At 45.6% G+C, this 27580-nt stretch overlaps 1 protein-coding gene and 1 long non-coding RNA gene across 11 annotated transcripts in view; both read right to left on the bottom strand.

Moving 5' to 3' along the window:
- The window catches only part of LOC136289774 (uncharacterized), a 43620-nt gene extending 36084 nt beyond the window's left edge, over positions 1-7536 (bottom strand). For all 9 annotated transcript variants that reach the window (XR_010720868.1, XR_010720867.1, XR_010720866.1 and 6 more), the window contains exon 1: positions 7423-7536. This is a non-coding gene — a long non-coding RNA (uncharacterized lncRNA). The remainder of the gene's footprint in view (positions 1-7422) is intronic.
- Positions 7537-8412: 876 nt separating this feature from the next.
- Positions 8413-27580, bottom strand: part of TMTC1 (transmembrane O-mannosyltransferase targeting cadherins 1) — a 134007-nt gene continuing 114839 nt past the window's right edge. For both annotated transcript variants that reach the window (XM_066183888.1, XM_066183889.1), the window contains 8 exons: positions 25516-25624; positions 20446-20548; positions 17359-17494; positions 16450-16594; positions 16199-16336; positions 15691-15813; positions 14385-14462; positions 8413-13656 (listed from right to left, as the gene is read on the bottom strand). In XM_066183888.1, coding sequence (XP_066039985.1) covers positions 13516-13656; positions 14385-14462; positions 15691-15813; positions 16199-16336; positions 16450-16594; positions 17359-17494; positions 20446-20548; positions 25516-25624 — 973 coding nt within the window. In that variant the 3' untranslated portion in view covers positions 8413-13515. The remainder of the gene's footprint in view (positions 13657-14384; positions 14463-15690; positions 15814-16198; positions 16337-16449; positions 16595-17358; positions 17495-20445; positions 20549-25515; positions 25625-27580) is intronic.

Raw genomic sequence — 27580 nt, 5'->3', positions numbered from 1 at the left:
AAGTACCACTTTTATGTCAGCCTTCCCTTCCTCTCCTATGGGCATTTGGTGTAAACAGATCCTGACAGCTCTGCATTGCAAAGGGTAACACCCACTTTATGGCTTCTGCTCCTCACAGTTACTGCTCCCAGTTAAGAGGCACGTTCCCGGCTGCAGATAGTGCCCCTTTGAAAGCATAATCATTAAGGATCCCTAGGAAAGCCATAATAGGTTGGGTATTAGTTAATACCAACACCTCAGCTTTGATGGCTATGACAGAAACAACACCATCTCTTTAATAACTTGCATTAGCCCTGTAATTATAGAAAAATACAAGTGGCCAGTGGGGAGTCACTAAACCTGTGCCCAGCTATAAAAGGCTCTTCCAATAAGCCACGAGATCTGCCGCACTTAATATCATGCCCCTCTTCCCTTTCATGTTCAAAGTTGTATTTGATGAGGAGATAACCGCTGATCAGTCCTGCACACTGCTTCAGGTGCACAACAGCAGTTCAGATTTCGAGCTGGCAAGCTTTCAAAGCAGACTTTTAAGAGAGCAGGGCTGATTTGCAGCACCTCACCAAAGTGGAAGGGCTGCATTCAGCCAGAAAAAGGGCAGCTTGAGGCACCTTCTGCTTCTCCTTCAAGGGATGCAAGGGTCAGACTTGCTATTATAACATAGTTTCTGAAGGGGGACTTATGTTTAAATCTTTGGGTTTGCTATCCCAGATTAAAAGATAGTGTACCTTCCTGCTGATTTGGTGTCTAGAAATGGAACAGAACTGCTGTGGGTGGAGAGGAGGGCGGCAGCAATAGCAGGGCAATTTGGATCCCTGTAGGGCTAAACAGTGGAAAAAACCTCCCAGTACTCATACCTGTCCTGTGCCATGTGCTGGGCAAGGAAGTCACAAATGCAGCCACCTGTGAGAAGATGCCTGGTGAGCTCTGGGCCATGGTGCTTCTCACAAGAGTATCCCATCCTCTGGCACAACTGATGCCAACAACACCACATCAGTGTTCAGGTGCCACCAGTCCTCTGACACATGAAAGGGCCTCCAGAGTTACCCTGTCCAAACTCCATTGGGCAGGAAAGGTGACATTTATTCCTGCTCCAGAAGCCCCAACCTTTGATGCTGTTCCATGACATGTCAGTTTTTCCACAGAAGCCAACACAACCTTGCTTGCTTCTCCCTGTCATGGCGACCTGGTACCATCCCTGCTCATTCAGCTGTTACCATTTCACCTAAACCCCACAAATCTAAGCTCTGTTTTTACAGTCCCCCGAATCTGACTTGTAGTTTGGCAACCTGCACTTTCCCATGCACAACCCCCTTTTTTTTCCATGAGGAATGTAAAAATGAAAGCCATTTTGCCAACATCAGCTGCAACACTGATTTGAAAATATTCAGTCAAGGTATGAATATACCAGAGAGCAGGGAGGTTCTCAAGCTACTGCTTGGTTGAAAAAAACCATTCATGCAAGTACATCCCAAGGAGACAAGTGACAGCAGCCTACCCTAGGGCAGGGCAAGTCTGGCCCTGTTCACATCCTTAGGACCAGCAGAGAAGATTTTGGCACTGAGCAAACTCCTCTACTGCAGCCCATTGCCCAGTGGGATTGTCTGAGCAAAGGTATCAAAAGGCTTGAGTGTGTGCAAGGGGACTTCAAGGAGGAGGTGGGAACTGCCTTCCTTCCAGCCTTCTGGTAGCATTCCCTTGCCCACTGCCTGGAGTCTGACCAGTGAAGGTCCTCCCTCGTTTCAGTAAAGGTGGTGGCACGGGCAGAGGTGGAGGTGCTGCTGTTAAAAATGCCCAGGACAGGTCTGGGGAAGAGCCAACCACGCGTCAGTCTCCTGCTCACATCCATATTCCCACCTGTGACAGGCTGCTCCTGCCTTTGTTATCCTGAAGCTCCTTGTAAAACCCTTGCTCAGCAAAGAGCTGACAGCATTCTCAGTGCTGTTGCTTCCCTCTCTCCCCAGGAGAGAAGGAGGTTTGCAGGTGGACAGGACAAACTGAGGAGCCAGGGCAGACGAGCTGTCACTTTGCACAGCATGGGGGGCAGGTCCCTGCCACTCAGATCTGGCTGGGGATGAGGGGCAGCTTCACCTCCTGCAGGACAGGAGCAGTGTCCCCACCCTGTAAGGACGGCTCTGCTCATGACAGGCTCCAAGATGCACACACGGATATTCACAGCAGCAAAACATAACCATCCCTAATGTGCTCCAAGGTCCCTAGCTGCAGCAAAATGCTGATCTGCACATCCCTACAGGGGCTGGTCCTCTGACAAGCAGAGGAGACCTGATGCACAAAGGGGTGCTTGACTATTCCATCTGGCAGGAGTCACCTTCTCTTGCGTTTCTGTTTGTGAAAGTCTCCCGTATCCATTACTCTGTTCCTGTGGCTGCGACCAGGAGACCCTGCCAACTGACTCACCCTCAGACACCTTGCCCCAGCCACTGGCCACACACAGTGTCCCAGCCTAGAAGTTTTTATCCCTGTGGGGAAGGCAGATGGGGTGCACCCCCTGCCCTGCAGAAGAAAAGGTGCACAAATGAATGCATGAATAACATGCTTCCAGGGACCAGTCTGATTTACAGGCACGAACTTCCTTCAAGTCATACTCTTCCAATAATATCCTTCCCAAAACACCACAGTTAAATGTGGGCATTTATATAATGAAAATAAGAACCAAAATAAGTCACATGTAGTTGAATATATACATGCCAAATTGAGAATATATACGTGCCAAATTGAGAATATATACGTGCCAAATTGAGAGGCAGAGATCAGGAAGATTGAATGTTAATGTAAGCAGAAGGATACTTGGGAAAAGGACAAAAGAGGTGGAAGAACCTAGCAGAGACAATGAGATTGGACTGCCTCTATCACTGTCCTTGGAATAGCTTGGTGCTTGTGAGTAACTCTTTATATGTTTCTACCAAAAGACCAGCACTTATCAGATCAAAGGACTTGTGTAGGTCGTGCAAAACTCAAGATTCAACTCAGTTCAATCCAGAGTCATATCGGTTTGCTTTTCCTTGATATCAGGGGAAAAATGGAACACAGTTCTCCCTGGAAGCTTTGATGGGGCACTGGCAGCACCCAGCCTTCAGGGGAGCAAAGCAAGGATCCCTGTAGCTTCCACAGAAGCTGTCCAGCCCAGTTCATGCATAGAGACACAAACAACCCTATTTAACCACAGAGTCCAGGCACACAGGTAGCACCCAAGGCAGCCTTCCTCACACTGCCTACCAGGATGTCTGAGCCCTGAAGTGAACGTTCCTCTGGTCTTACTTCCCTTGCTCCTGCCATTACGGCCAAACTGTCAGGCTATCACCACCATCTCAGCTTGTATTTTGGGACAGGACAGTGACAGATTGTTATTTTATGTTGGCTAATCTGCCATCTGATGGCCACAGGCAGTCACGGCCAGTTGGCTGCAACCCATCCTATCTCTATGAGACACAGGGGATGCCTTTTAAAAAATTAGGAAGTTAGAGACTTGTGCCACGTCCTTAACTCTGAAACCCTGAAGTTGCCTCAGTAGGCTCTGCCTTTGTCTGCAGAAGTACTGGAAGCAGGAGTTAATCCAATTTGCTTCTTGATGGGTAACACTCTTGCAGCCCATGGCTAGCTAATAGCCCAGGCCTATGGCCACGGGGAAACCAGTGGCTTTCCAGTAGCTGCCTAAGAAGGAAACGGCACCCTTGTAAGAGGGGAGCACAACGACACACAGGAATCTCACAAAGCAAGCACAGACAGAGCCAGAGCACAGACCCTGAGGGATAAGCTTCTGGCACATTTTATCAAAGCCTAGGACAAGAATTAAACCAACTGTGCTACTTCAAGAAGAATTAAAGGCATAACTGAGGGGAGACTGAGTCTACAACCCTGCCGAGTGGTCCTGCCCTGGGATCTGGGGCTGGCTTTCAGTAACAGGACTTCCAGCCAGGCTAGTTTCACATTAGCAGCAGCGCAGAGGATTCCCTGACCTCCAGCTGCAAAAGCTGGATGTTCTTTCAAATGGATAAATATGTTTCTTGTTTCATCTGCTATCCATCAAACCACTGTTCGTACCTGGGAAGCACAGAGCTGCCAGGAAAGGTGCCAGCAGATTTCATTGCTGCCAGCTCAGTAGAGAGAAAAGGATCGTTTATCCGTCACCTTGGCACTCACAGAGCCTCCATGCCGTTTTTGACCTTGAAACATCAAGCTCAGCTTTGGTTACCTGCAGTCTGGGATCCTAAAAGACATGTGAGAAGCTTTAAAAGCAATGGGAGCTGATTGCCAAGTCTTTTTGGCCCCATAAATCCTCCTAATTTCGTTATTGGTGCATTTTAGGAGATAAGCAGAGGCCGACATCCAAGAGCTTTATGGTGATTTTAGGCAGACACATGTAGTTTAAATTAACACTCGACAAGCGTATGCCCATTACAGTTTTTCTGCATATTTTATAAGCAATATAATGCCACAGTTAAACTCAGTGCAATCAGCTCCAGCAGAGTTTCCATTCAGCATTTCTTTTAGCAATTTAGTAGATAGACCCACTATCAGGGCAGTTACCCAATGAACAGACAAGCAGTAGATCCCATCTGTAGCAAAGGCATTTACCCTCCTCTAGGGATGCAGCAAGTGCTCTAGGTGCAGGGTGGGACAAAAAAAAGTCCAGCTGCTGAATTATTGTTTAATTACTGAATTACCACCATGCCATTTCAGCCATGCAGCCTCTGGAGATGGCAAGTCCAGGCAGCCTGGCAGGCACTCACTTTACTGTGGCTGTCTGCCCCTGAAGCGTGTCCTCAAGCGTTTTGAATCAAGGTATCAAGGGTTCAGCATGAGCCTTTGCTTCAATGCTTTCAAGTAAATTAAGATTTATTTTTTTCCCACTCAGGGAAAACCTTACTTTCATTTTCAAATCACTTCCAGCCATAAGTAACAGACCCGGTAATGGCACAGCTCAGCCTTAATCCCAGGAGGCTATTTACTGGAAATGGAAAGTTCCCATGCTTCCCAGCAAAGTCTGACACCAGGACTGCCTGGCTATGCAAATGCTGCAGTAATGGGAACACAGCAACAGCACTGGCAGCATAACAGTGGTGAGTAAAAGCACTGACTAGTTTTGCATGGAAGAGAGAAACAAGGAGGTGCCTCATTATGAAGGTTAATCTTGCACATTGAAATTTTTATACCATAGCTACTTTCTCATTATTCAACATTAGTCCTCAGAAAGGATGCTCAAGTTGAGCAAGAAACAGATGTGAAGATGACTGGTCTGCAATTACAATATAATGGATTATAAAAGGGCTGGCAAAGAGGCCCCTTATATCATTGCCCCTGCCCATTAAGAAGTCTTTAGCAAGGCTTGTGAAATTGATCTTGCATTTAAATTACAGAAGCCAACGTGACTACTAAGAGTGATGGGACAGCTGCCAGGAAGCAGCACTGTCTCCTCCTGCCTCAGAAATGCTTCTCTGCATGCTTGCTTAGGTGAGCAGGATCGTTAAAAGACAAACCCGTTCACAATTAGCGGCTGAGACACTTAGAAGAACCACGGTAGCATGGAGATTTCCACACCCTGGACCAGGCTTGAAAAGCTGTGCAAAAAGGACTTTCCTCTCTTGAGTGACCAGCACTCAGTGGCTGGAATTCGAAAAAGAGATGGTGTCTGCCTCTCCTCCCCTTTCCCAGAGACCTGCCAGGGCTGCCCTCCAACTCTGCCAAAAACCAATCTCAGCTGCAGAGCATCCTCTGGGCTCTCCCGGAGTGGCACAAACTCCCCCCCCTCCCCCGCCCAACTCTTCAGGCTACATAGAAGACATGAAAAAATAATGGTTTTTTTCAGTGAGACAAGACCCCACATGCTCAAATGCATTACCCCAGGCTCTTCTGTCAGGTAGGGAATTAATGAGACAAATCCCAGGTGCCACAGTTTTCTTGACTCCAGCTTGAGCTCCAAGCTGAATGCAATTATATGGAGATAAATGAAAACACAGAGAAATTGCAGTTCTTTATAAGAAGCTGATGTGTGCAAAGCTGAGGTCTCCTGTGAGGTACTTTCATGATGTGTGTGCACAGCTATTAAAAAAAAAAATTTAGATTTCATCCAGTAGCCTAATTATTCTTAATGAAATGCAACTGGGACTAACAAAATTAAGTCAGAAGTGCAACAGGTTGTAATGACATCACCAAACTACTCAAAGTTTATTTTTAAAAGCTTCCATGCCTTAAGTGCCCTGGGGTACTTAACCTGTGCCAGTGAAGTCATCATGAAAGATGTTGTCTCTTAACTGAACTGGCCCAGCCCTCAGTCTTGGCTTTGGTTTGAAACACACCCCAAGGAGACACAGCTTTATTACATCACTTTTGGCACCAGTTGTGCCTTAGGAATGTAGACAGTGAGCATGGGGACAGTTTGACTTCGGGACAGCTGGGTCTGATCAAGGCTTAGATGCTTCACTGAACTGTGCAGTTTGAGATAAATCTGTGGCAATCCCATCTATGTTTTCTATGGAAAATGCCTCCAGTCCTCACCCAGCAGGGAGGGATGCACACAGTGACCATGCTGGGTGGGGTAGCAAGGGGGCTGCTGCTCCCCTGAGCCAGCCCAGATCACAGTCACAACCAGGATCACACAGCAGAAGTGATCTCAAACACTTAGGACACAAAGAAGAAAAAGAACTGCACTTTCTCCCACCGGCTGGAGGTCGGCTTCTCCAGTCTGGGGGCTGTGGGACAGGGGTTGTACCAGGCCTCTGGCTCCCTTGCTGAGGACAGCAGCTCTTCCTCAATTCCTTTCAGCCAGCCTGTGTCTGCACCAGTTAAAAATCACTCTGTTATTCACTCCTGTCTGATGTGTTTCTCATGCCAACAGGAGGGGTCCCCTGCCTCTGCCAAGCCGAGGCTGGTATAAGTCTGCAGTTCCCAGTCACACAAAGCAATACAATGCTCATGATTTAGGAGGTACCCACACTCTTTGCTCAGGTGAGAGCCTGGAATAATTCACTTGAGTCACCACAAGACTAAGCCTGGATCCAAAGTGACACCACTCCAGCTCTCCTTAACTTTGGAGCTGATGCCCTCTGTGTAGGCTTGAAGGTGATGCTATTTCATTAAGGCTGACTTGCACAGCCAAGGGAGCACATGGCAGCTGGGCAGTCTGCACGGGGAATGGGCCACTTACCTCAGCAGCCAAGGAGGGCTGTGGTGAGGAGCACCGATATAAGGAGGGTCCAAAAGGCTCCCAAGTCCCCACAGAGCTACAGCAAAGGCAGCCTGAAAATCACTCACCAGGGCAAATACACCAAGCCTTGGCACAACCTGGGATAACTGACTGGCTACTTTCACCTTTTCGGCACCTCAAAAGGGCAGATGACGGCAATGCTCACTGCCATAGCCCCCACACTGGGACACACCTCCCCACAGACTACGCACAGGACTCACCATGCAGAAGAAGGTGGCACACCAGCAGAGAGGAGTCCTGCTCCCACCACAGCTCAGGAAAAGTCACCAGTGCTGGAGCCCAGCCTATGCTCCACCTCTCACAGGAGAAACAAATCAGCTATTGAGCCCTGTTAACAGCTTTGGGGTCAATCAGTATTATTAGCAGCTGAGGGTGCAGGGCTGCAACACAGGTGAGTTTGGAGGTTCTCCAACCGTGCCTCACCTGGGGTTCCTGGCTCCCTGGGCTCTCCTGTTTGTAGTTTACTGCCTCTTTCCACCGCCAGCAGCAGGATCTAATGTCCCCTCTCGTCATTGCCACCAGACCTGAGGTGCCTCAGGCCTGGCAGAGGCACTGGATAGAAGCTTCATTGTTGGGATCTGGGAGAACTTCAGGGTGTACAGCCTGACTTTGGAGTGTGCAATTCCCCTTCATGCTACAGAGCATTTTGGATACACCAGGATGCCAGGACATACCATGGCGTGTGTTCAGGGCTCTTGATTCTCTTGTGGGTCCATTTTCAATAGAGGTGTTTATCACCATTACTATCCCAAGTGAACTCAAACCCTGGAAGCATGCAGAAACATCTAGGAATGCTTGCCAGGAAGAAGGGATTTACAACAAAATTTCTTTGTTTTTAATCTCAATTTTTTTCTCTTGGCACTCTGTAGATTTGTTCGACATATTCTTGACAGAGGGATAAAGCCTGACATGAAGAGCTTATGTCAGTGTAACACGTCCAATCATCAAGACTGTGTGAGCACCAGCCCACATCTTTTCTCATGCTCAGGCTCCAAAAACTGCCTGCTCCAATATTTTTATATGCCCAGACTCAACCATATGCTGCATAGTTGCTCCTACATGACCAATAACCTGGACTTCAGGGGAAGTAAAATAAAATACAAGTCAAGTGGAATAAGAAACAGTGGCCCTTCCACCTCCAGAAGAACTTTTGCATGGCTGGTCCCCGAGTAAAAGAACAAAACCAGGCACAGTTTTTCTTACTTTTTATATAAAATAGACATTTACATACATTTTCTTCTGCAAAGACTTTGAGCATAACTCCTTGATGTGAAATCTAGCCACAAATCCCACTGTGAAAAAAGAAAAGACTTTGCAAATTCCTGCATCACTGATATACATCCAGCTGCTGCTAAGAGTGAATTTATTTTTAAAATATTTCCCATCCATGGGCTGTTTTCTTGTGGTTTTGTTTTTGGTTTGTTTTTTAAAGATATGCACAGCTAATTTATAAAAATTAGATACAGAAATAAGAACCATATGAACAACAGGCAATGCAAACAACTGCATGAGAGGAACATGCAGCGTGACATCCACTTCAGGCAGAAATTTCTACAGAAATACAGTTGTAGAAGCCATAACTTTTACAGAGGATACCACTGGGGGTATTTTCCAGAAGAAAAAAATTTCAGCAAGTCAGTACAAACATGGCAATGAACTTCTGCACAAAGTTATCAAGGATACCTGAAGCAACTTTGCCACATTAAAACACCAGTGAATGCCAAGCGCTGTTTTTTTTCTTTTTTTTTTTTTTTTCTCTTTTGCTGCTGGGTTTAAATGTACATGAAAGCAAAATCTTGCATTTTGAAATTGCTGCAAGAAACTGAAGGTTGGAAGAAAAGCCCTCTAAGGGCCATTTTTTTCAAAAGATTGTGCATAATTGCATATATGAAAGATAGAAATTGAGCACTTGGTCAGCTTAATCACATAAAGATTGAAGAGTTAAGCATACACCAGCTTTTTCAATGAGCTGGAGGACAAGTGGGGCAGAAGACCATATAATAATATTCTAAATTGCTTAATTAATAAATTAGACTGACAATTATCTTCTTTTACCAAATATTGTACACCATATCTGGCCTGGTTTCTGTAACTGTGGAGAATCTTTCATAGTTTTTAGATCATTTTCAGGGTGTCCAGCCTCCCCAGCAAGATAGGCTCTCTATTTTGAATTTTTTTTACTTATACTTCTTTCTACCCCCATGCATGCATGCATGCACAGCCCCCTGTCCTCCTCGAGATCTCTGGAATGAAGGCCATTTGCACTGCTGCATTCATTTACTGTTTGGCCAAAACAAATTGCCTACACATTTGTAGGAAAATCTAGTCCAAGGAGTCCATGAGAGAAAGAAAATGCCCCCCAATGCATCATTTATCCTGGGGGACAGCAAAGGGATGGAAACAAAGAATGCTGGAATTTAAATAAGCCATAAAATGAAATGCATCAGCTGCAAATATTATTCATGGAGAAAGGAAAATGCAACACAATTATTATGTTTCTCATTTAGGCTTAAAATGCACAGTGAGTCCATGAGAGTCCTGTCTAACCAGCTTTCCATTAATTCTCTGCTTTAAAATTAGTGAGCACTGAGGTTTAGCCAATACAACTTGCAGAGAGCATGAACTCTCCCACACCAGGCAGATCTTCAGCCGTTTATTAATTTGCAATCTCTGCTAACCATGCTGAGCACTGGAGCTGGCAGAAAACAATGTATTTATAACTCAATATTTTAGAAGCTGTGCAATGCTAGAGGAAGAGAACATTTCCTATGATTAATTAAGATATTATAAAGTTATCACAAGGTAAGTTGCTCGATTTATCTTTCACAATAGCATTCCATTTTGGTGGAGGTAACCCATTTCATTTCACTTCATTTCATTTCATTTCACACTCTGTTCTTCTTTGCCTCCAATAAACCTTTGACATGATTAATGCCCTGAACAAACACAGGGCTTCATCATGGGTGCAAACAGGACAGGGAGTCAGCTCAGAACTGCACAAGGGTTTAACTGCTTTGGTAGCCCATGGTCTGAGCCATTCTCCAAATCTGCTGCCAGTTTGCACACTGTCATCCTGCATAGATGGGGTATAAAGTGCTGGTTCAGGAACGTGGGGTTCATTACTGAGCTCTCCTCTTTCTATAACTACCATAAACCCAGCTCCAAAATGTGGAGAGAGCTGGCCTTTCAATACAGAAGTGTAAACTGGTTCAACTGGCATTAAAATCCCTGGATATGTTATCTGCCTAATTCAGGCAAGTGGATATGCCTTACCTTCCAAACAAACCACCTCCCTTGCTGGGAGTATGGTCTTATCTTTCTCCATTTTCTGCAAGTAAGACAGTGTTGCACAAATGGTAATCAATCCTTCTCCAGGATCTGGAAGGGGGGCATCCAAAGCTGTGTTATACTTCTAAACATACACTGGTTTTAGGAGGTCAAGATGGCTTTGATCAGATTTTAGGACAAGCAGGAGACAGTAATTTCTACCAGGTCTCTCAGGAAAGACAAACTAAGATTTATGCTGAAGTTAAAAACATAAAACTAAGTCTTCCCCCTCACAAAGCATTGCTATAAAAATACAACTTCTGTATTTGAAAAAATATGTTTCATTGGCCACTATTTAAAGCCACAAACTGCAGTGAGGCCTGTAGAATATATAGTATTTATTTAATATATCTTTATGAGGCAAAGTTTATAGTTGATACACATTTTTAAAGGAGGCGTATCTCCCCCCACACTACTCCCCAAGTCTCAGCTGGCTGTTAGAGCACTCTGCAAATGCCTCCTCCCTGGGGGGCTTTGCATGGTACCAGTGTCAGAGCTGCACCAAACACCGTTCTGCCAGCCCCCAAATTCACTGCACTACAGCCAGCCTGTGGACACAGGGCTTTGGGAAGATTCCTCAAAGAGCAGCTCACCTTGGGGACAGGTAGAGAGCTTCCTGGTCCAGGTACCTCTGAATATCCCAGTAAGGAACCACCTACAACCTTGTAATGCATGCCAGGGAGCAGATTGCTGTCAGAGGCCATTTAAGCTTTGGTTTCCCCATCCCATGGGACTGTGCTGGCATGATGCCACCTCCTCCTGGCCATCCTGGCAGCCCAGGGGTGTGCAAGGTACTCTGTGCATGGCGGCCAGCAGAGCACCTGCCCTAGGGACCTGCAGAAATGTCAGTTCAGCCAGTCCACAGCCACAACAGTCATGTGAAAAAACAAGAGAGGGTTGCTGACCCAGCCCCAGGAGCTCGGACTGCCCCTGGCCCCATAAAGTAAAGTAGACAGCTTGGGCCAGGAGCAGAAAACTCAACAGTGAAAAAATTTGCTTATTCTGATCCCAGTGCTCCCCTGGGAAGCTGGTTTGGAGGGAGAGAGCCCAAACACTTGTGGTGCCACCTCTTCCCCCCAGCAGTGTTTCACTTCTGCCCAGCTGTAGTCTGGTCTCCTTGGCCAGTGGGGACCAGTCCAGCCTGGTCTCAGTGGGGGCACAGCCATGGCTCTGGCAGGTCCACAAACCCTGGCAGGACAGACAACTGCACCTGGATGCCCTCTGAGCTCCAAACGCAGTTGGAGTCACATCAGTAATTCCTCAGTAATTTGACCATCACCCGCAGCAAGACACCAGGCTTTTCAAATGAAACCAGCAAAACCTCCAGCACATGGCTGAACCACCCCACTGAGGGAATCTGGAGCATGCTGAGGTGCCATGGCCAGCTAAATCTGGGCACCACAGGAGTGCCCACCACACAGGCTTTTCCTGACAGATGTGTTTTAAGGCATTGCACACCTAACTGTACTAATAATGCCAAACACAGGGCTGCTGGCCACAGTCAAGCTCAAACAAAACAACTTTTCCAGCAATTTAGTGCTGCAAGAGGAACAAACTGATGACCTACCCTGATGTCCAAACCCGAAGGCACGAAGCAGGATCCCACTAACACCCCCTGTGAACTGGTGCAAACCCCAGTGGAGCAGCAAATGTGCTGGTATTGCAGGGCCAGGGTGGTCCAATGTGCTCTGCAGCCACTTGCCTTAGAATCATGAGAGGGAATTATTCCAGCATGCCTCATTGGTACTCCCTTTTTCTAACTTCAGACAATATGAGTCACAACGCCCAACCATGTGGCCAGCTGTGAAGGATATTGCCCAATTCATATAAAACAGAGAAAATATATTAATTATTTGATTATTATAAGTTAAATAAATAAAGCTCAAAAATAAAAGCCCTAGTTCTGAAGAAAATTTGTTTTCCCACATCAGTATTTAAAAATATATTTATGACTGATCAGGTCATTTTCTGTATCTCTTAGGGGAGTGGTGAGAACACTCTGACCAAGTATTTTGTCAGTGTTATCACCATGATAAATGGGCTTTGTCCCTGCACACCCATAAAAGAGCCTCCTTCGTACCTTTCCAGGCTAGGAAATGTTCCCTAATCTCTCTGTGGCTTTACTTTACCTCCTATATTGATTAGATAGGTTGGTTGTTTTCCATACTGGGGACTGAGCAGGAGGACAAGTAATCCTAGAGCTTCCCATTGCCTTTGGATGCTTCAATTCTTTTCAGAGTAATAATTATTTGGCCTGGAGGGAGAGGGCAAAGGGTAAAGCCATATGATATTTGACAAAAGTGACATCATGAACCTGAATTACTACAAAATTATTGTCTAATGAGTCAAATATTCAGGCTAGGTTTTCCCTCAAAGGATCATCTGTCCTACTTGTAGAATCATCCTTCCAGGGTGATATTTAAATAGTTTCCCCTTTCTTTAGAATAATTTTCAAGTCACATTTAGAGCTGTAAAAGCGACCAGCATTTCCTCAGCATTAACCCCTTGGAACCTTTTTTATGTGACCATTATGACCATCTTTCCTGTCTGCAGCACTTGCAATGAAGCCCAGCAGTGGTGCTCTACATGGATGAGGTGAGCCTGTGTGGAATAACAGGAGGTGCTACTTCCCCCCTGCTGCAATGGATGAGTGCTTTGTCTCCGTGGTTTCCCTGGTGACAACCAAGATACTGAAGGTACATGTCCCACCCACACTCCTGGTGTGTCTAAAATGGGTTCAGCCTTGACATAAATCTTGACTAAAGGAAGGTTTTCATTCATGCTCCAGCACATCCCACAGGACCCGAGTGTCTCCCATAACTTTGATCGAACCTAAGCACACATTCCAAGTTTGCCTTCCATAATTCTGAGTCCTATCAAAGTTCTTTCAGCATCACTTTGAGCAACAGGCTTCTACCACACTCTTCTCCAAGGGGCACGAGTGTCTTTGTGCTGGTGACCGATTGCTATGTTTGGTCTTTCTCCTGGACTTCCTGAAACCGTTTCTCCAAGCGATCCAGTTTGGCCAGATTCTCCTTCAGCAGCTTGCTGTTTGGAACCAGCTGTAAGGCTTTCTCATAGTAGTCACGGGCAGTGATGTAGCTCCCCTGCAAAGAAAATGAGTGGTAGGTCTCACTCACATTCTTACACAGAGAAAGTTCATTCCGAGGGCAAAGTGAAAAACGTAATACAGGGGAAACAGAGTTTAAAAAACCTGACATGGTTGGGTTACAAAAATACGTCTTCTTTATGAAATAGATCACCAAGTGCTGTTAACCTAAATTTGATGAAACTCACACAGCAAGAAATAGATTTACATTTTTCTGTTATGTTGCACCAGAAGAGTTAATTTTACTCAGCAACAGGATAGCTTCAGGACATCACACAATGTGGCTCCTTAAGACCCAAATCATAATGATATGCTAAAGTATTCAAAAGAATAAGCAACCACAGGGTAGGCTATTTCCATAATTTCACGCCAGTATTCTGCATTAGACACCTTTATTAAATTAATTAGATAGAGAAGAACCTTAAAAGTCGACTCAAGAGTGACATTTTTCTAAGGTAGGTCAACAGCTGAAGCAGTAAAGCTTTAGAGAGGAGCAGGTTCTTCCTTACAGCCTGCACTCTTAAAATATGAGATTTCTTTTACCAAGCAACCTGGTTGGAAATTCTAGCTGGGGTGAAGAGACTTCCCTCTTTTTTGGATAAAATATGTCAAGGGACTTGCTGGTCACAAACATGCAACTCTTGGCAGTCTGAAACCAATTTAGCTTTTTGTCCTGAGTAGTAGTCTCTGCACCTGGCAGCTTAAGGAAAACCAAAACTGTCATACCTTGATGTGCTCGATGCCTCCCATATTCATCCAGGCCTGTGCTTGGTCTGGGTTGAGCTCCACAGCTCTTTTATAGCTCTACAGAAACATGAAACATTTCTAGGTTAAGAGTCAGACTCTTCAAACAAAACCAGTGCTGGAGGGGAAAGAGAAATGCAGTTTCCTCTCCTGAAGCCATTCAGAATGTAATTCAAATTCCTCTCATATACAATGCATGAAGTGAATTTCAGTTTCTTTGCAGAAGAGGCATAGAATGTACTTCATGGCTCAGTTCATCTCACAGGTTTTCCCTGCCAGCGTGTGCTTTTCCTGCACTCTGAGAGGAGCCACACCTGTGACCCTGTCCCTGCCCCCTGCATCACTGGGGTCTCCTGCACATCAAGGTCATTTCCTTAGGCAGTGCCAAACACAATGCCTGCCAACTGCAAGCCATGTGCTTGCTCTTCATCTGCAAGGCTTTAATTTGGAGCTGGCGCCAGACTCTGGTACTTGCAGCCACTTGCATGGAGGTTTCACAAGGACCTGAAGGCAGGCCTTTCTGTCCCCACTGATACTGACTGTGGGAGAAGAAGCCATTAGAACCTTCTGGAGTCTGTCAAACAGCACTGTTTTTACACTGTCACAACAGGAAAGGATTTTCAAATAAGGATTAAACATCTCTAGGGACACTAAGAATATTCCAAATAATATTTGAAATATTATTTATTTCAAATTAAAATTAGTCCAAATATTATTTGGACTGAGAACAGTCCAAATAATATTTTCTGAACCAGAGAATAATGGAATGGGAGGGACCTTAAAGATTATCTACTTCCATCTCCCCTCCTACAGGCAGTGACACCTTCCAATAGACCAGGTTGCTTCTGTATTACTATTAATGCTAACATAATTTCTGAGCTACCAAGCATGCTGCTTCACAGGATAAGCCAATCTCTCAGTTATTGGCTTCTGAGGTGAGATATAAGAACATGGTGAGATCTCACAGGTCCCCAAGCTTCCAGCTGAGCCACCTGGAGCTGGTCACTGACAGCAGGAGGGGCTGGGGCTTGATGGAGCAAGGGTCAATCCCACCACAATTCTGGACTTAACCTTCCAGAGCAGGGAGCAGTATTTCCATACAGGAATGAGGAAAAAAAGTTGCAATTAAGTCTGGTAAAGTTAGCTGTCTAATAGCTTTCTCTGTACCAGTGATGGACTCTGAGTTCCTAAGGCCAACAGCCAGGGTGTATGCACCAGGGAATTTCACAATGAGCAAACTCTGTTTTTTAGCCTATAAAACCACCAGTAGGTCTTAGAGCAGTCATACCTCGAAAGCCTTGTCAAGGAGATTCTGTTCTCTTAGCTGGTTTCCTTTAGTGAAAAAGAGCTCTGATATGACTTTTGGATCCTTTGGTTTTAGCTGAAGCGCTTTTTCTATAGCTTCAAGTGCCTGTGAAAAACCAAGAGGACATTGTGTGCCTTCCATTCAGTGCCTGCCCATTCCTCATTCTTTCCTCACCACTATGGACTCTCAGCATAAGAATCATCTTCCTTCTTCCCTTGTTTGCCCCACACCATTATCACACAGGGAAACGAGACTTTTAAATGCCTGGAGTTGATGGGCAGTGGGGCTGGCAGCAGCAGGAGGTATAAGTGATAATAAAACCACACTGCTTAGCTTCAGTGTTAGTATGTCAATAAACTGAAGGTTTTAATGAAGAAATAATCTACTGAATGTGTGCTGAGGCATGCGACGTGTCCCCAGAGAGATGGAGTGTGAAATTCCACCTGAGCTCTTTGTGTGAGCCCTTGGGACAAGGGTATCCCATGCATACCTTGGCATAGAGCTCCTGCTTGCTGTAGATGGCTGACAGAAGGCGGTAGCACTCCAGACACGCGGCATCCTCACTAAGGATATGGTTCGTCATCTTTTCGGCTTCCTTCGTCCGCCCCATCATCGCCAGAACCTGAGCCTGTAACAGAGGCACCCTATGAAGTGTTTGAAAAGCTCAGCCTCTGTCATATGCTGGGCTGCACCCAGTGGCTGCTGCTCCCCGTCAAGGCCCTGCCCTGGCCCCACGCTCACCAGTGCCAGCCGGATGTCCCTGCTGGAAGGCTGCAGCGCTGCCGCTTCCCTGTAAACCTGCAGCGCCTCCTCGTATCGCCCCGTGTTGTAATACAGAGCCCCCAGCGGGGACAGGATCTCAGCCTTCCGGGATACCTTCAGCGCCCTGGATTTGGGACAAAGGCATGTTTCAAGCTGGTGTGAGGAGCGATGTGGAAGAGCGAGGTGAACTTGTGCTGGGATGGAGAACCAAAGCTCTGCACCATCCCAACCTGGGGAGCACACGTTTCAAGTCCTGGGGAGGGATGAATGAGCCTACAGCAGTAATCCCTCTAGCCACCTGAGAAGGAGCCACCTCCAAAGTGCCCATAAGCCTCCAGCAGGGGTGGGGATGGTTGACAGTGACAAAACCTGGGGAATGTGAGAACAAATCTATATGGCAAAAAGAAGGCAAAAATACTCCCACCCAATCCATTCTGCTACATACCAGGAGTCAGAGCCCGACTGCTGGAACACTGCTGGGAAGGGCCAGAGTTCCTAATGGTGCCAAGGGTTTGGTGCTGAGCTGTGCAGCACTTAGGGCTGTTACTGGTGCAGCAACCACCTTCAAGCAGGGTGGGAGTTGTGCTAATACAGCCTGCTCCTGCCACCGAGAAACCTCCAACTTTATCATCAGAGCATCCCCCATCAAAAGCAGCAGTGTCCATCCTGGGGGCTTGGGAATAGTCCAGGGAAATCAACACTGTCTGAGCCCACGCTGCCTTTCCAAGCACTCCCCAGAAATAGCCAAATCTAGTTTCAAACAGACGGAGAAGGAAGGGAGGAAGCCCCACGCATGCACTGACAGATCCGCATATCAGAAACTCTTTAGCAGAGACAAGCCATACAGGGGCAGGAGGAAACCCTCTGTCTCCCACCCCAAATCCTCACCTCTTGTACCACACTTCAGCCTCTTTGTTCTGCCCCAGGGAGCGGTGAAGCCTGCCCAGGTTCACCATGGCTACGTGGTGAGTGGGGCTCAGGAGGATGGCCTGCCTGTAGTGGGACATGGCTCTCTCGGGAGACCCTGGAGAGGAAAACAGTCATTAAACCAGAAAAAAATCCCTGTGCATCAGAAAAACCCTGCCTCAAACTCAGCCCACAGTAATGTTCTGGCTTTCTTTCTTCTATTGCTCTATGCATGGAAACATTTTTGAGAAAGAAATCCTGCCTCAGCATTTTGAATTTAAGTGTAAGAGAAATTGCTGTCCAAACTAAGATTTAGGCCCCAATATTCAGAGATGATCCTGAAAAATAGATTTTCTAGGGGTGGATTTTTTGCAAGTTGAGGATGCAGTCACAACAAGATGACTCCTGACTGAAAGCACCCTCTTGATAATGCAGCAGTGGGGACACAACTCCTGTGCTAAGGACAGAGCCCACCTCAGAGAAGAGGCTAGGGCACATGTGCCATCTCCTGGTGGAGCATCCTTTCATCCTGGCCCACTGGAGAAATGGACAACGAAGAATGAAGGACAAGTCCCCCCATATTCCCCACAACACCACCAGAACGGCAAATAGTTTCAGCTCTCTCCAAACAGAGATTATTCCCTCCACCTCTGCTGTGTTGCTCTGAGCTCCAGCACAGTCTCTGTGTATTGCTCAACAGGACTGGGAACAGCTGCCAGGGACCAGCTAATTCCCATTCAGGGCAATAAATCCCAGAGCAGAGGTGTCCAGGGGCCGATTTTGGTGCATGTAGGCACCATCTCTGTGCTGCACAGGAGCCATTGGGTGGCACTGCTTCGCTGTGTGAAAATGTGCAAGGTCCTGCAGCCCATGACATCACCAAGCACCACAACAAAATACAGGCAAAAAGAGAGGTGCAAGATCACTACCCCAATGCATAAAGTTCTACTTTTAATACTGTATTTTTATTTAGCTAAATAATGGTAAAAGTATAAAATTCCAGCAATTCAGCAATGCAGATATTGCATTTTTAATCCCAAGGCTCGTTTAATTGGTCTGTAAATTCCAGATAATCTCCTGATGAAAACCAATATTCAAAGAGCTTTGTCCACCAACAAAGCTTTTCAGTGTTGGCATTTTTTAAACCAATTCACTTCCCAATGTATTTAATTCTACTTCAAGCTGGGAAAGAGATCTCGAAAACAGCCAGTGCATGTTGGGGCATTGAACATGCAGCTGTGGGAATTCTGTTTGCATAGCTTTACAGATCTAGTTTGGTTTTTCTGAAACCATCTATGCAACTTAAAAGATACATGGACACATCTCAGCATCTCCCTTAAAGGACTGAGGAGGAACATCTGTGGGGAGGTTAAGAAGTGTTCAAGATTCACCCAAGGCTGAGGACGTGTTGTTCAAGGTATGACTTGTTCAAAACATCCAGCAGCAGCCTCAATCTTTTCCCACCACTGAGCAGGCAGACATTTTTGAAAATTATATCTACAAAACATCCTGGGAAGCAGCTGGGCACGTACCCTCAGTCCCTCAGCCAGCCAGCGCCTCCCCTGCTCAGCACACAGGGGTAATGTGCATCATTAAGGGAGACACACTGAGTGTCTGTGCCCGCTGCAGAGCTGTCTGGAGTTGTGGCTCCCCAGAGAAGACACTTGCTGGAGGCTTGTTGCACAAAATCCTGCAAGTTAATTGGCGTGGTGCTTCCCAGCATCTCCCTGTGCCGCCGGCGAAGAGCGCAGCCTGTGACAGGCTCACCACCAGCCACTTCTTTCACGCCTTGTCATGTCTCCAGGAGGGTTATTGACACATCATGCCCCAAGAATCAAAAGTCAGTGGGTTTTTTTCCAGTTGTTTGTCTGCAGGGAAGCGTAGGAGTAAACCAGGAAATGATAGTTTTGACTTTGGCAGATTACACAAGTGCAAAAACCAGAAAGTGCTCTGCACTGCATTTGAACCACAAATTTTGGCAGGAATAGGACAGTTTGTCTGGGTTGGCAAGCAAAGATGAGTACAACATCAGAGGGAAATTACTCGGGAATTTTTATTATTTGCAAGCTTGAATTTTGCCAGGGCCCAAATTCAGAACCTGAACTTCTTTTGCTAATGCCATGATGCCTCTTGATTATAAACACTGATTCTGGTTTAGTATTTGTTTCACAATGGTACTAGAGAAGAGTGATGGCCAAGTATCAGCTCAGAGGCAGAAGAGCCAGTTGCAGACTGACAGACACCATCGTTCCTTCTTCCCAAGCACCACTGGAGCTGGCACATGTGATGGGGAAAGAATGGGTGGCATCTACACACTTCAAGCCTACACTATTTCATCACTGAGTCTTGGCTCTGTTCTGGAAGGACCACAGTGAGACAACAGTCAGTTTCCACTAGTCATTTGTCAAACTTAGCTTTGCTTATAAACCTGTCAATAAAAGGTGGTAATTAAAGTGACGTTTCTGTTGTTGTTATGTGAATGCCAGAAAGTGCCAAGGAAGTTGGATGGGAATCAGAAGCACGAGAAAAAGGGATGCCACTACAGAGCTCCTCAAAAATCAATTCACCCCACAGTGTATAAGGTCTTGTTTTCACAGATGATAGTGGTTTAAAAGCCATGTTCCTTTCCATAGTGGTGGCACTCAAGCCTTACAGTCAAAGAGCTGCTTTGTCACAAAGTAGGGCTGCACATGCTCCAGAGACCATAATGATCCATTTGTGCGCCCGTGATTTGATTTGATGTGGCCATGCCTTGCTGGAAAAAAGGCAGCATTGTCAGGGTGCAGCCCAGCTCACACTGAAGAGGGAAACTGCCTGTGTGAAGATGGTGAGAAACACTGAAGGGAACAGCAGGGCTGAACACTTCTGCTGCACAGTGCCTGCACTGATTACGAATTCCAGTGCGCTGTGCCCTCTCAGCAGCACAGGGATATTTATTTCCAAGCTACCATGGAGGCACATCTATTGCCTTGGAAGCTTTTGACACCCTTTTAGATGTGTACTGCTGAATAAAATAAATCAAAGCAAAGAAGGCAGAGAGGGAAAAATCCCTTGCTCCCTCTCACTTACCAGTATCAACCAGGAAAACACCGTAGTTGTTATGCAGATCAGAGCTCTCTGGACAGTTCTCTATGCCAGCCTTATAGACCTCCTCAGCTTCCTTAAGCCGTTCCTTGAAAGACAAGGGGATTTCTTAGCCATGGCAGAAAGGCTGTCAGCACCATTTGCTGCACACCTGCATTCTGTGACAACTCCCTCGCTCCACAGGAAGCTTGGGGAATCCACACCCACCCCACCTTCCAAGAGGACAAAATTTTACCCCATGGCATGGATGTGATATAGCTGTCATCTGGTATCCCAGAGCAACTCAGACAGCTTTTCCCCATGCCTTTACTACCAGTGAAACACCTGGAAAAAAGGTGGTGCCTGTGCAATGCCAGTGAGCCCCCAGCTGGACACATGCCCAGACAGGAAAAACTTAGCAACAGGGATTGGGTTGGTTCTGTTCAGAAATATCTGTCATCTGGGAGCTGTTATGTTCTAATTTATTTGTTTAATGAGCATCTCACTGGCTAACTTTACCCCTCTGGAGCTCTGCTGCTCTTTCCTTAAGCACTGAGGAAAATACAAGGAATGAAAGCCTGCTGTGTGTGATGGCTAGGGAGCGAGTGCAGGGGGATAAAGGAAGCTGGAGAAAGACAGAGGGTGGTGAAAGAGCTGGGAAAAATCTGACAGATTTGGATTAAAACCAGGCTTTGTCCGTGTGTGAGGTGTAGTTCACTGGGACTGATGGGACATGCCACCATGCTGATTCCTCAGATGCACTGAGCTCTCATTTTGCATAGATTTCAAGGAGGTTTGCTGGTGCTGAACATTTCTAGAAAATATAGATCTTTTCTTTGGGAACACTCTGCCTACAGAAAGCATCCTCCTGGCTGAGTTCTGTCTAGCCTGAGCTATGGGCAGCCTGGTCCTGAAACAACAATCCAAGGTTTCTCCTTTGGATCAAAGACCAAATTAAAAAGGTTTCCACTTCCCTCCAGTCAGACCGAGTGTGCTCGCTGCCTGCATGCTCACCAGCCTTCCTTCCCCCCTACTCCCAGAGCTTGGCTGTCGGGTATGTTTGTGGAAGGAGGCTGTGAACAGAAGAGACAAGCACAGGGCAGAGGGGTGTCAGGCAAGCCTCCAGCACCAAAGATGCTTTTCTCAGTTCTTCCCCTTCCGCTGAGCAGCACAGCCCTACAGCGACAAACTCCACAGCCTCCCAAGGAAGCTCCCAAGAAAAATCAGCCAACTGGCTCTTCACTGAGGAGAGCCTGGAGCTCCCACGCCAGGGAGTGAATCCACACTGAAATAAGAGGCTGGTCAACTCCCAGCTATGGACTGTCTTCAAAGCCTGCAAATGGCAGAGCCCCCTGGGCTTTCCCTGCATTTAAAATCTGTCTGTACCTGACAGCAGCTTTTGCTCCACAGCTGCTTAATGTGAAGACTCTTTTCTCACCTCCTATTTCAGAACTGGAGAGCTGGAATAAATTGCACTGAAAGAGTATGACTTGATCACAGTCTCACACAGTTTGCCACAGTTAAGTCCCTTCACATTTACATGATAAAGGTCAGCCAGCAAAAAAAGATAAGTGTGCAATAAAGCACAGAAACACGTTTTTAAAAAGTGCTTAACTTTGGAAATTTTGGACAAATTGATGTGAATTAGACAACATCATCCTGCAGAGTCAGGAAAAATGAAATGATCATCAGAATTGACTAAATTGAAGAGCAATTTTTTGTGCATATTTTCCAAGATTTATGTATTACTTTCTTTTCCTCTGCTTTTAATTTTCAGCCAATGAATACAGCTTTGTATGCATGTATGTCAGCTTATTTTATTTACTGATCATAAACCAAATTTCTAAAGCGAGAGAGGACTGTGTTAAACGGGATTAGAGTGTTTCATGTCAAAACATTCACCAGTATTGAGCACTTCTAGCACTTCTATCGTGGTTGCACTGCTTTTTTGGCACCTAACATCCTGACCCTGCATGCCTCAGGCTCATTGCCCAGTCTAACAAAGTGTTTGCATTAAGCACAGTCAGAAAGTGGCAAGGGTGGAACCTGCTATTCCTGCCAGAGTTTTCCCTCCTCACAGCCTCGCCTCTTCTCAGCAGAAATAGAGCTCTAAGTTCATCAAGGCTTGATTCTCATTAACACTTAATAATGCCACTCCCAGACCTTCATGAAACATTCATCAACCTCACAAAACTCAGAAGACTGGCATAAAAAATGTATGAGGTTTTTATGATATTAAAAAAACTATGCATATGAGAATCTTTGAGTTGAACTCCAGGGTTTTAGGTCTGTTTTCCATCCGGCTCAGTTTTTCAGTTTGGTTATGCCTGAGTAGGCTCTCCTCTGTAGATAAGTGGGTTAAAAATTTTCTTTTCCTAAGAAACACACGCACAAAATCAGTTGAAGCTAGGGCCTGAAAAAAGTCACTAAGTAGCACGAAATGATGGATGAAACTGAAGCTGGAAGATGGGAAACCAGTGTTAGAATGTCGTGAAAACAGGCGGCAAAAATGTTTGATTTCTGTTACCAGCACCACTGCAGTGATCTCAGAAATCAAGAAAAACTGCAATACATTGCAACTGAGTTACAATTCCGAGCAGAAAGAGCAGTCAGAAGGGCAAGCATTTATAAAAGGCACAAACAAGCCAAACTGTTCTATACAATGCAGCAGTGTTTTTTTCCATGTCAGCTCTGGCTTCAGAATCAGTTATCAAGGAGAGAAAAGGGCAATTACATCAAGTTCCAGGTTAATTCCCTGGCATCTGAAACATTCCTCTTAGCAGTACTCTTCACAGGCATCGAAGGGAAAGAACCACAAGGCATGTTTCAGATTCGTCCCCTTTAATATGGGGGGAACATGCTGTGCAGGACTGACCAAGGCAATTCTGGTACTCTTTCACTGTGTCCACGTTTCCCTTTTAGCCTTGGAGCAAAGCTGGAGGAGCAGAAGTTGCCACGGGCACAGTCACCTCATGCAAGTTATTTTAACGTGGCACTTCAGCCCTTTTCTATCACATCCTAGCAAAAGGGACCCAAAGGTGCCTTCCCCAAAGCTCCACTGTCATGCCATCCTGTAACTGCCTGGCCTCACAGATACCCCTACAGCTGTGACAAAGCCTCTGGGCCACAGGGAGACAAAAATTACTTCTTGTAACTTTTAGCCATTTTGAACACTATTGCTCAGACAAAGAGGAAAACCCAAAACTGAGAAAATGAGCTCCTGTCATCATCCTTTGGGCTGAAGATGCCAAAACTTCTGCCTGAACCCCTGGAGGGTGTGATCCTGCAGCTCCCAGCCACGGGCAGCAGCAGGTATTGCAGGACAGACCCTGCTATGGTCATTAGATGAATGTGTGAGGCAGGAGGTGCACAATCAAGTAGGCATCTGCTGTGGCTGAACAAGAAAAGATGTTAAAAGTCTGCACAAAAATCGTTGCTTTCTGAGAAAATTGTACTAACTATCTTTTTAGACTACCACTTACTCAAGTCACAAGAGAATGAACAATCCATATGTAGGAGAGATGAATTATTGCTGGACTTATTAATGGCATTTGCTTTGGGCAGAAAGTCTCAGGACTCTATAATGGTTTTATTGCTCTGCTGACCTTGCAATCGATTGTTCTAATTAATAATTTCAATTAATATTAAAACCAGGTATTACTACAGAGGACTCATTTCCGATCCTTGCAGGAGACTCTGAATTGATGGGCTTATTCAAAGCAGAGCTCCCATTCAACAAGGCTTGTCTTTAAATTCATACAATATATTTCAAGATCCCTGCAGATAATATTGATAATATTTGAAATTCTCTTAAAAGGGAAAATAAAACAGAACATCTTTCAGTAATTCACAAACATCATAGGTGAGTTTTGCAGAGTGCCTACATCCTTAAAGAAGATTAAACAAGACCTCAGCCTACAGTTTTGTTGAAATTCATCCCCTTCCTTACAGAGAGAAGACTTCACTAACCAGAATAATGGAGAACAGCAAAAGATACCATTTTGCTTTGTCTGTATTTATATTCAGCAACCTTTTAAGAAAGCTTCAGCACCCCATGCTATGGAACAATTAGATCTGAAAACTGCAGGAGAAAAAAAAGTCAGTCTTCAAAAGGTTTGCAGAGGTGCGCTGGAGCTGTGCAGCTCCAGGGACCTTGTCATCCACCCCCAGAGCCCCAGAGTGGGACCACAGCACAAAGCACAGCATCCTTCTGCTGCTGCTGCTGCTGCAGGTGTGGAGGAAAGGAGAGCTCAGTGGTCCCAGTGTGGGCACTCACCCCTCATGTCTCCTGAACTCAAGGATTTTGTGCCTCAAGTTCTCTTTTCCTCTGGGGGGACAATATTTCAGCTCACAGGGACGATGTAGAAATAAATTATCTAAGTACAGAGAGTTAGGGAGTTACTAGGGAGAGCCTGAGTAATGAGCATGGAGAACAGGCCTGAGAGGAAATGAGTAATCCTGCCTCCACAGCAAAGCCTGGGCCACGCACAGCAAATAAGGCCTGGAGACACGTGAACAATGAGGTTAAATAAAATATTGAGCAGCTGCTCATTAAGAGCAACATAAAGCCAGGGAGCCTTCCCACTTCCCTGCTCGTGATCATCCACCACAGTAATCAAGGGCCGTATCCCTGGGCGTGTGTGTGCACAAGGGGCAGAATCACAACCCTTGTGGTGGCTGCAGAGGCCACCTGGTTTGTGACAATCCCTAGCTTAGGAATGATTGATTATGCAATCTCAAGGTTATCTGTGTAGGCGTGTGTGTGAGGAGAAGCGCTCGCCTCTCCTGCTGTCACAACATTCAAGGTGCAATGGATTAAGACTTCGCCACAGATGCAGGGAGGGGATTTACTCACAACTTCAGCAGTGATTTAATTCAGAGACACACCATGTGGGTGTAATTACTCATGGTGTAGGAGTCATCTCCTATCCTGGAAAAGCCATCTATAGAGCAGCCTGAGAGCTCTGTGCAGAGAGTGTGGACCCATGCTTGCCACCATGTGTGAGGCAAAGGTGGGAGGTGCAGGAGGCAGCAGTGCATGCACACCAAGGAGAGGACCCGAGCTATCCCTGTTACCTGTTCAGCCAACAGCGAGGCCAGGCTCGAGTAAGCATCTGCAAACTCTGGGCCATACTTAATGGAGTCCCGCAGCAAGATTACAGCTTCCTCCTTCTTCCCTTGGGACCTGCAGGAAGGAAGGAAAAAACCCCAGAAAGGAATATTCTTGTAAATACATGTTTAGGTTATCCCACTGATTAACTACTTTAAAGAGACATGGAAGTGCCCAGCTTGCCCTTTTCAACAAAGACTAAGTGATTAACTCACACCTCCTGTCCACAGTGGGAGCACCCAGCATTTCCTCAGCCCGTGGCTGTCTCCAGCAGCTGGGAGGATGGAGGCTTTAATGAATCGACACAGTTAAGTATCAGAAGGGAGGATGCCTAGAGGATGAAGGCGCTGTGATCTGGGAACAGGACATTCCCTCTCCCTTCAGTAGGCCAGAGACTTCATTTCCTTTACTAAAACCTTGAAGAGGTTCATTTCCTTTACTAAAACCTCTGCATGTTCCTAGACAAGTGCTCTTACAGATCCACTTGCAACTCCATTATTTTGAAATTAAAATATCTCCAAGTTACATCTTCCTGGATCTCTAAATAATTCCTTAGCAAGTTGATCATTAGGCTAGAGTTCCGTCCTTCAGATCCTAAGGATTATGAACAGATAGCTGAGAGGTGGCTGTGCTAATGAGATAGATTTTTTCCCAGCATTGCTCTGCATTTATTGCTATGGAAAATGGAAAAGGTTTCCCTAACAAAAATCTTGGTATGTTTATTTATTTGAGTTACAATTTCTCCAGTATCTGTATTTCTTTCCTTTGAAAAATGAGAAGGTTTCCTGAACAAACATCTAAGGATGTTTAGCTGGGCTGAAACAACATTTTCCTTGTGCTGGGTGTACAAAGAATACGAAGAGCAGGGCTTAGAAAAAGAAACAAAGGGCTCTGGGGAAACAGAAAATATGTGAACACCTTGCTGCTTTGGCCTTAGATTTCATCTGAGTGGCATGGTCAAGTAACCAGATCTTGTTTATAAGGTGCAAATTTCGGCTGATAATATATGTGGCTTTGCAGATTTTTTCCCTTTCTAGTTGTGTAACTGGAAGAATATTTTGCCTGTGCATTAAGCTAAGTAAAACCAGTTGTACTAGTCGTTTTCTTCTTCCAGTGGTGTTCCATATAAATTACACGAATGAAGCAAAAACAAATAAAGAACCACTTTTCTCCTACACTAATTAAAGCCTAGATAGCTTGTCAATTTATAAAACTTTGGGATCCCTTGGCTGGAGTTTCATGACACATTTTTATAAATCAAAACCAGATGACTGCTTAATAAAGGTATTGATGTTTGGCAGAAAATGTAGGAAATGCCCGCTACAGAAATAAAAGGATTAAGTGATCCACTCAGCAGCAGTAAAAGTTCCCATTAACCACAAGCATTCACTCTGAACATGGGGCAGCCCTCTTAATTACTGTTTTATTCCAAAACCGCCTCTTTTTTTCTCCATTTGATCCAAGAACAATGTTTGTCTCCTGAAAGTGGGGGTAAAGAGGGAAAGATTATGGCATCTTTTTATGTGACAGACTGAATTACATTAAAAAAAAGCAGATCCAGTAGTTGCTCAGAGGGCTTAGGCCTGCAAGATACCAAGTGCTCTGGCCAAGCACTTAAACGTGTACTTAACTTTTATGTATGCAAGTTGAAAATTAATTACTGGTTGAAGTGCTTTCCTGGCTCAAGGCCAACACTTTGCAGGATCAAGGCCATCTCTTATATAAGTCTCCTGCAATTTGGGAGAGCTCAAAGCATTGAAAGAACAGTCCAATACACTAATTTACCATAAACTGGGGATCTGGAGCAGGAATAGTCAGGTAATGTACATCTTCTCTGTGAGAGAGACAAGAACAAATTCAACTGACAGGAGCAATCTGTGACCACTTATTCCAATTTTTACTCAAATTACCCTGTTTTATAATGCCCTCTCTTGACTCCCTCTTCCACCCAAGCTCACAGCCTTGCCTCTACAGTCAGCATGCTCAAGCTGAACACAAGGATCAGCCCTTTCCATCGAGAGCATCTCTTCC

Source organism: Chamaea fasciata, unplaced genomic scaffold, assembly GCF_029207755.1.
Source record: "Chamaea fasciata isolate MVZ Bird 193981 ecotype frontalis unplaced genomic scaffold, bChaFas1.0.hap1 SCAF_5, whole genome shotgun sequence".
Taxonomy (NCBI): domain Eukaryota; kingdom Metazoa; phylum Chordata; class Aves; order Passeriformes; family Sylviidae; genus Chamaea; species Chamaea fasciata.
The sequence above is the reverse complement of the archived record's forward strand: the minus strand, read 5'-3'. Positions and strand labels throughout refer to the sequence as shown.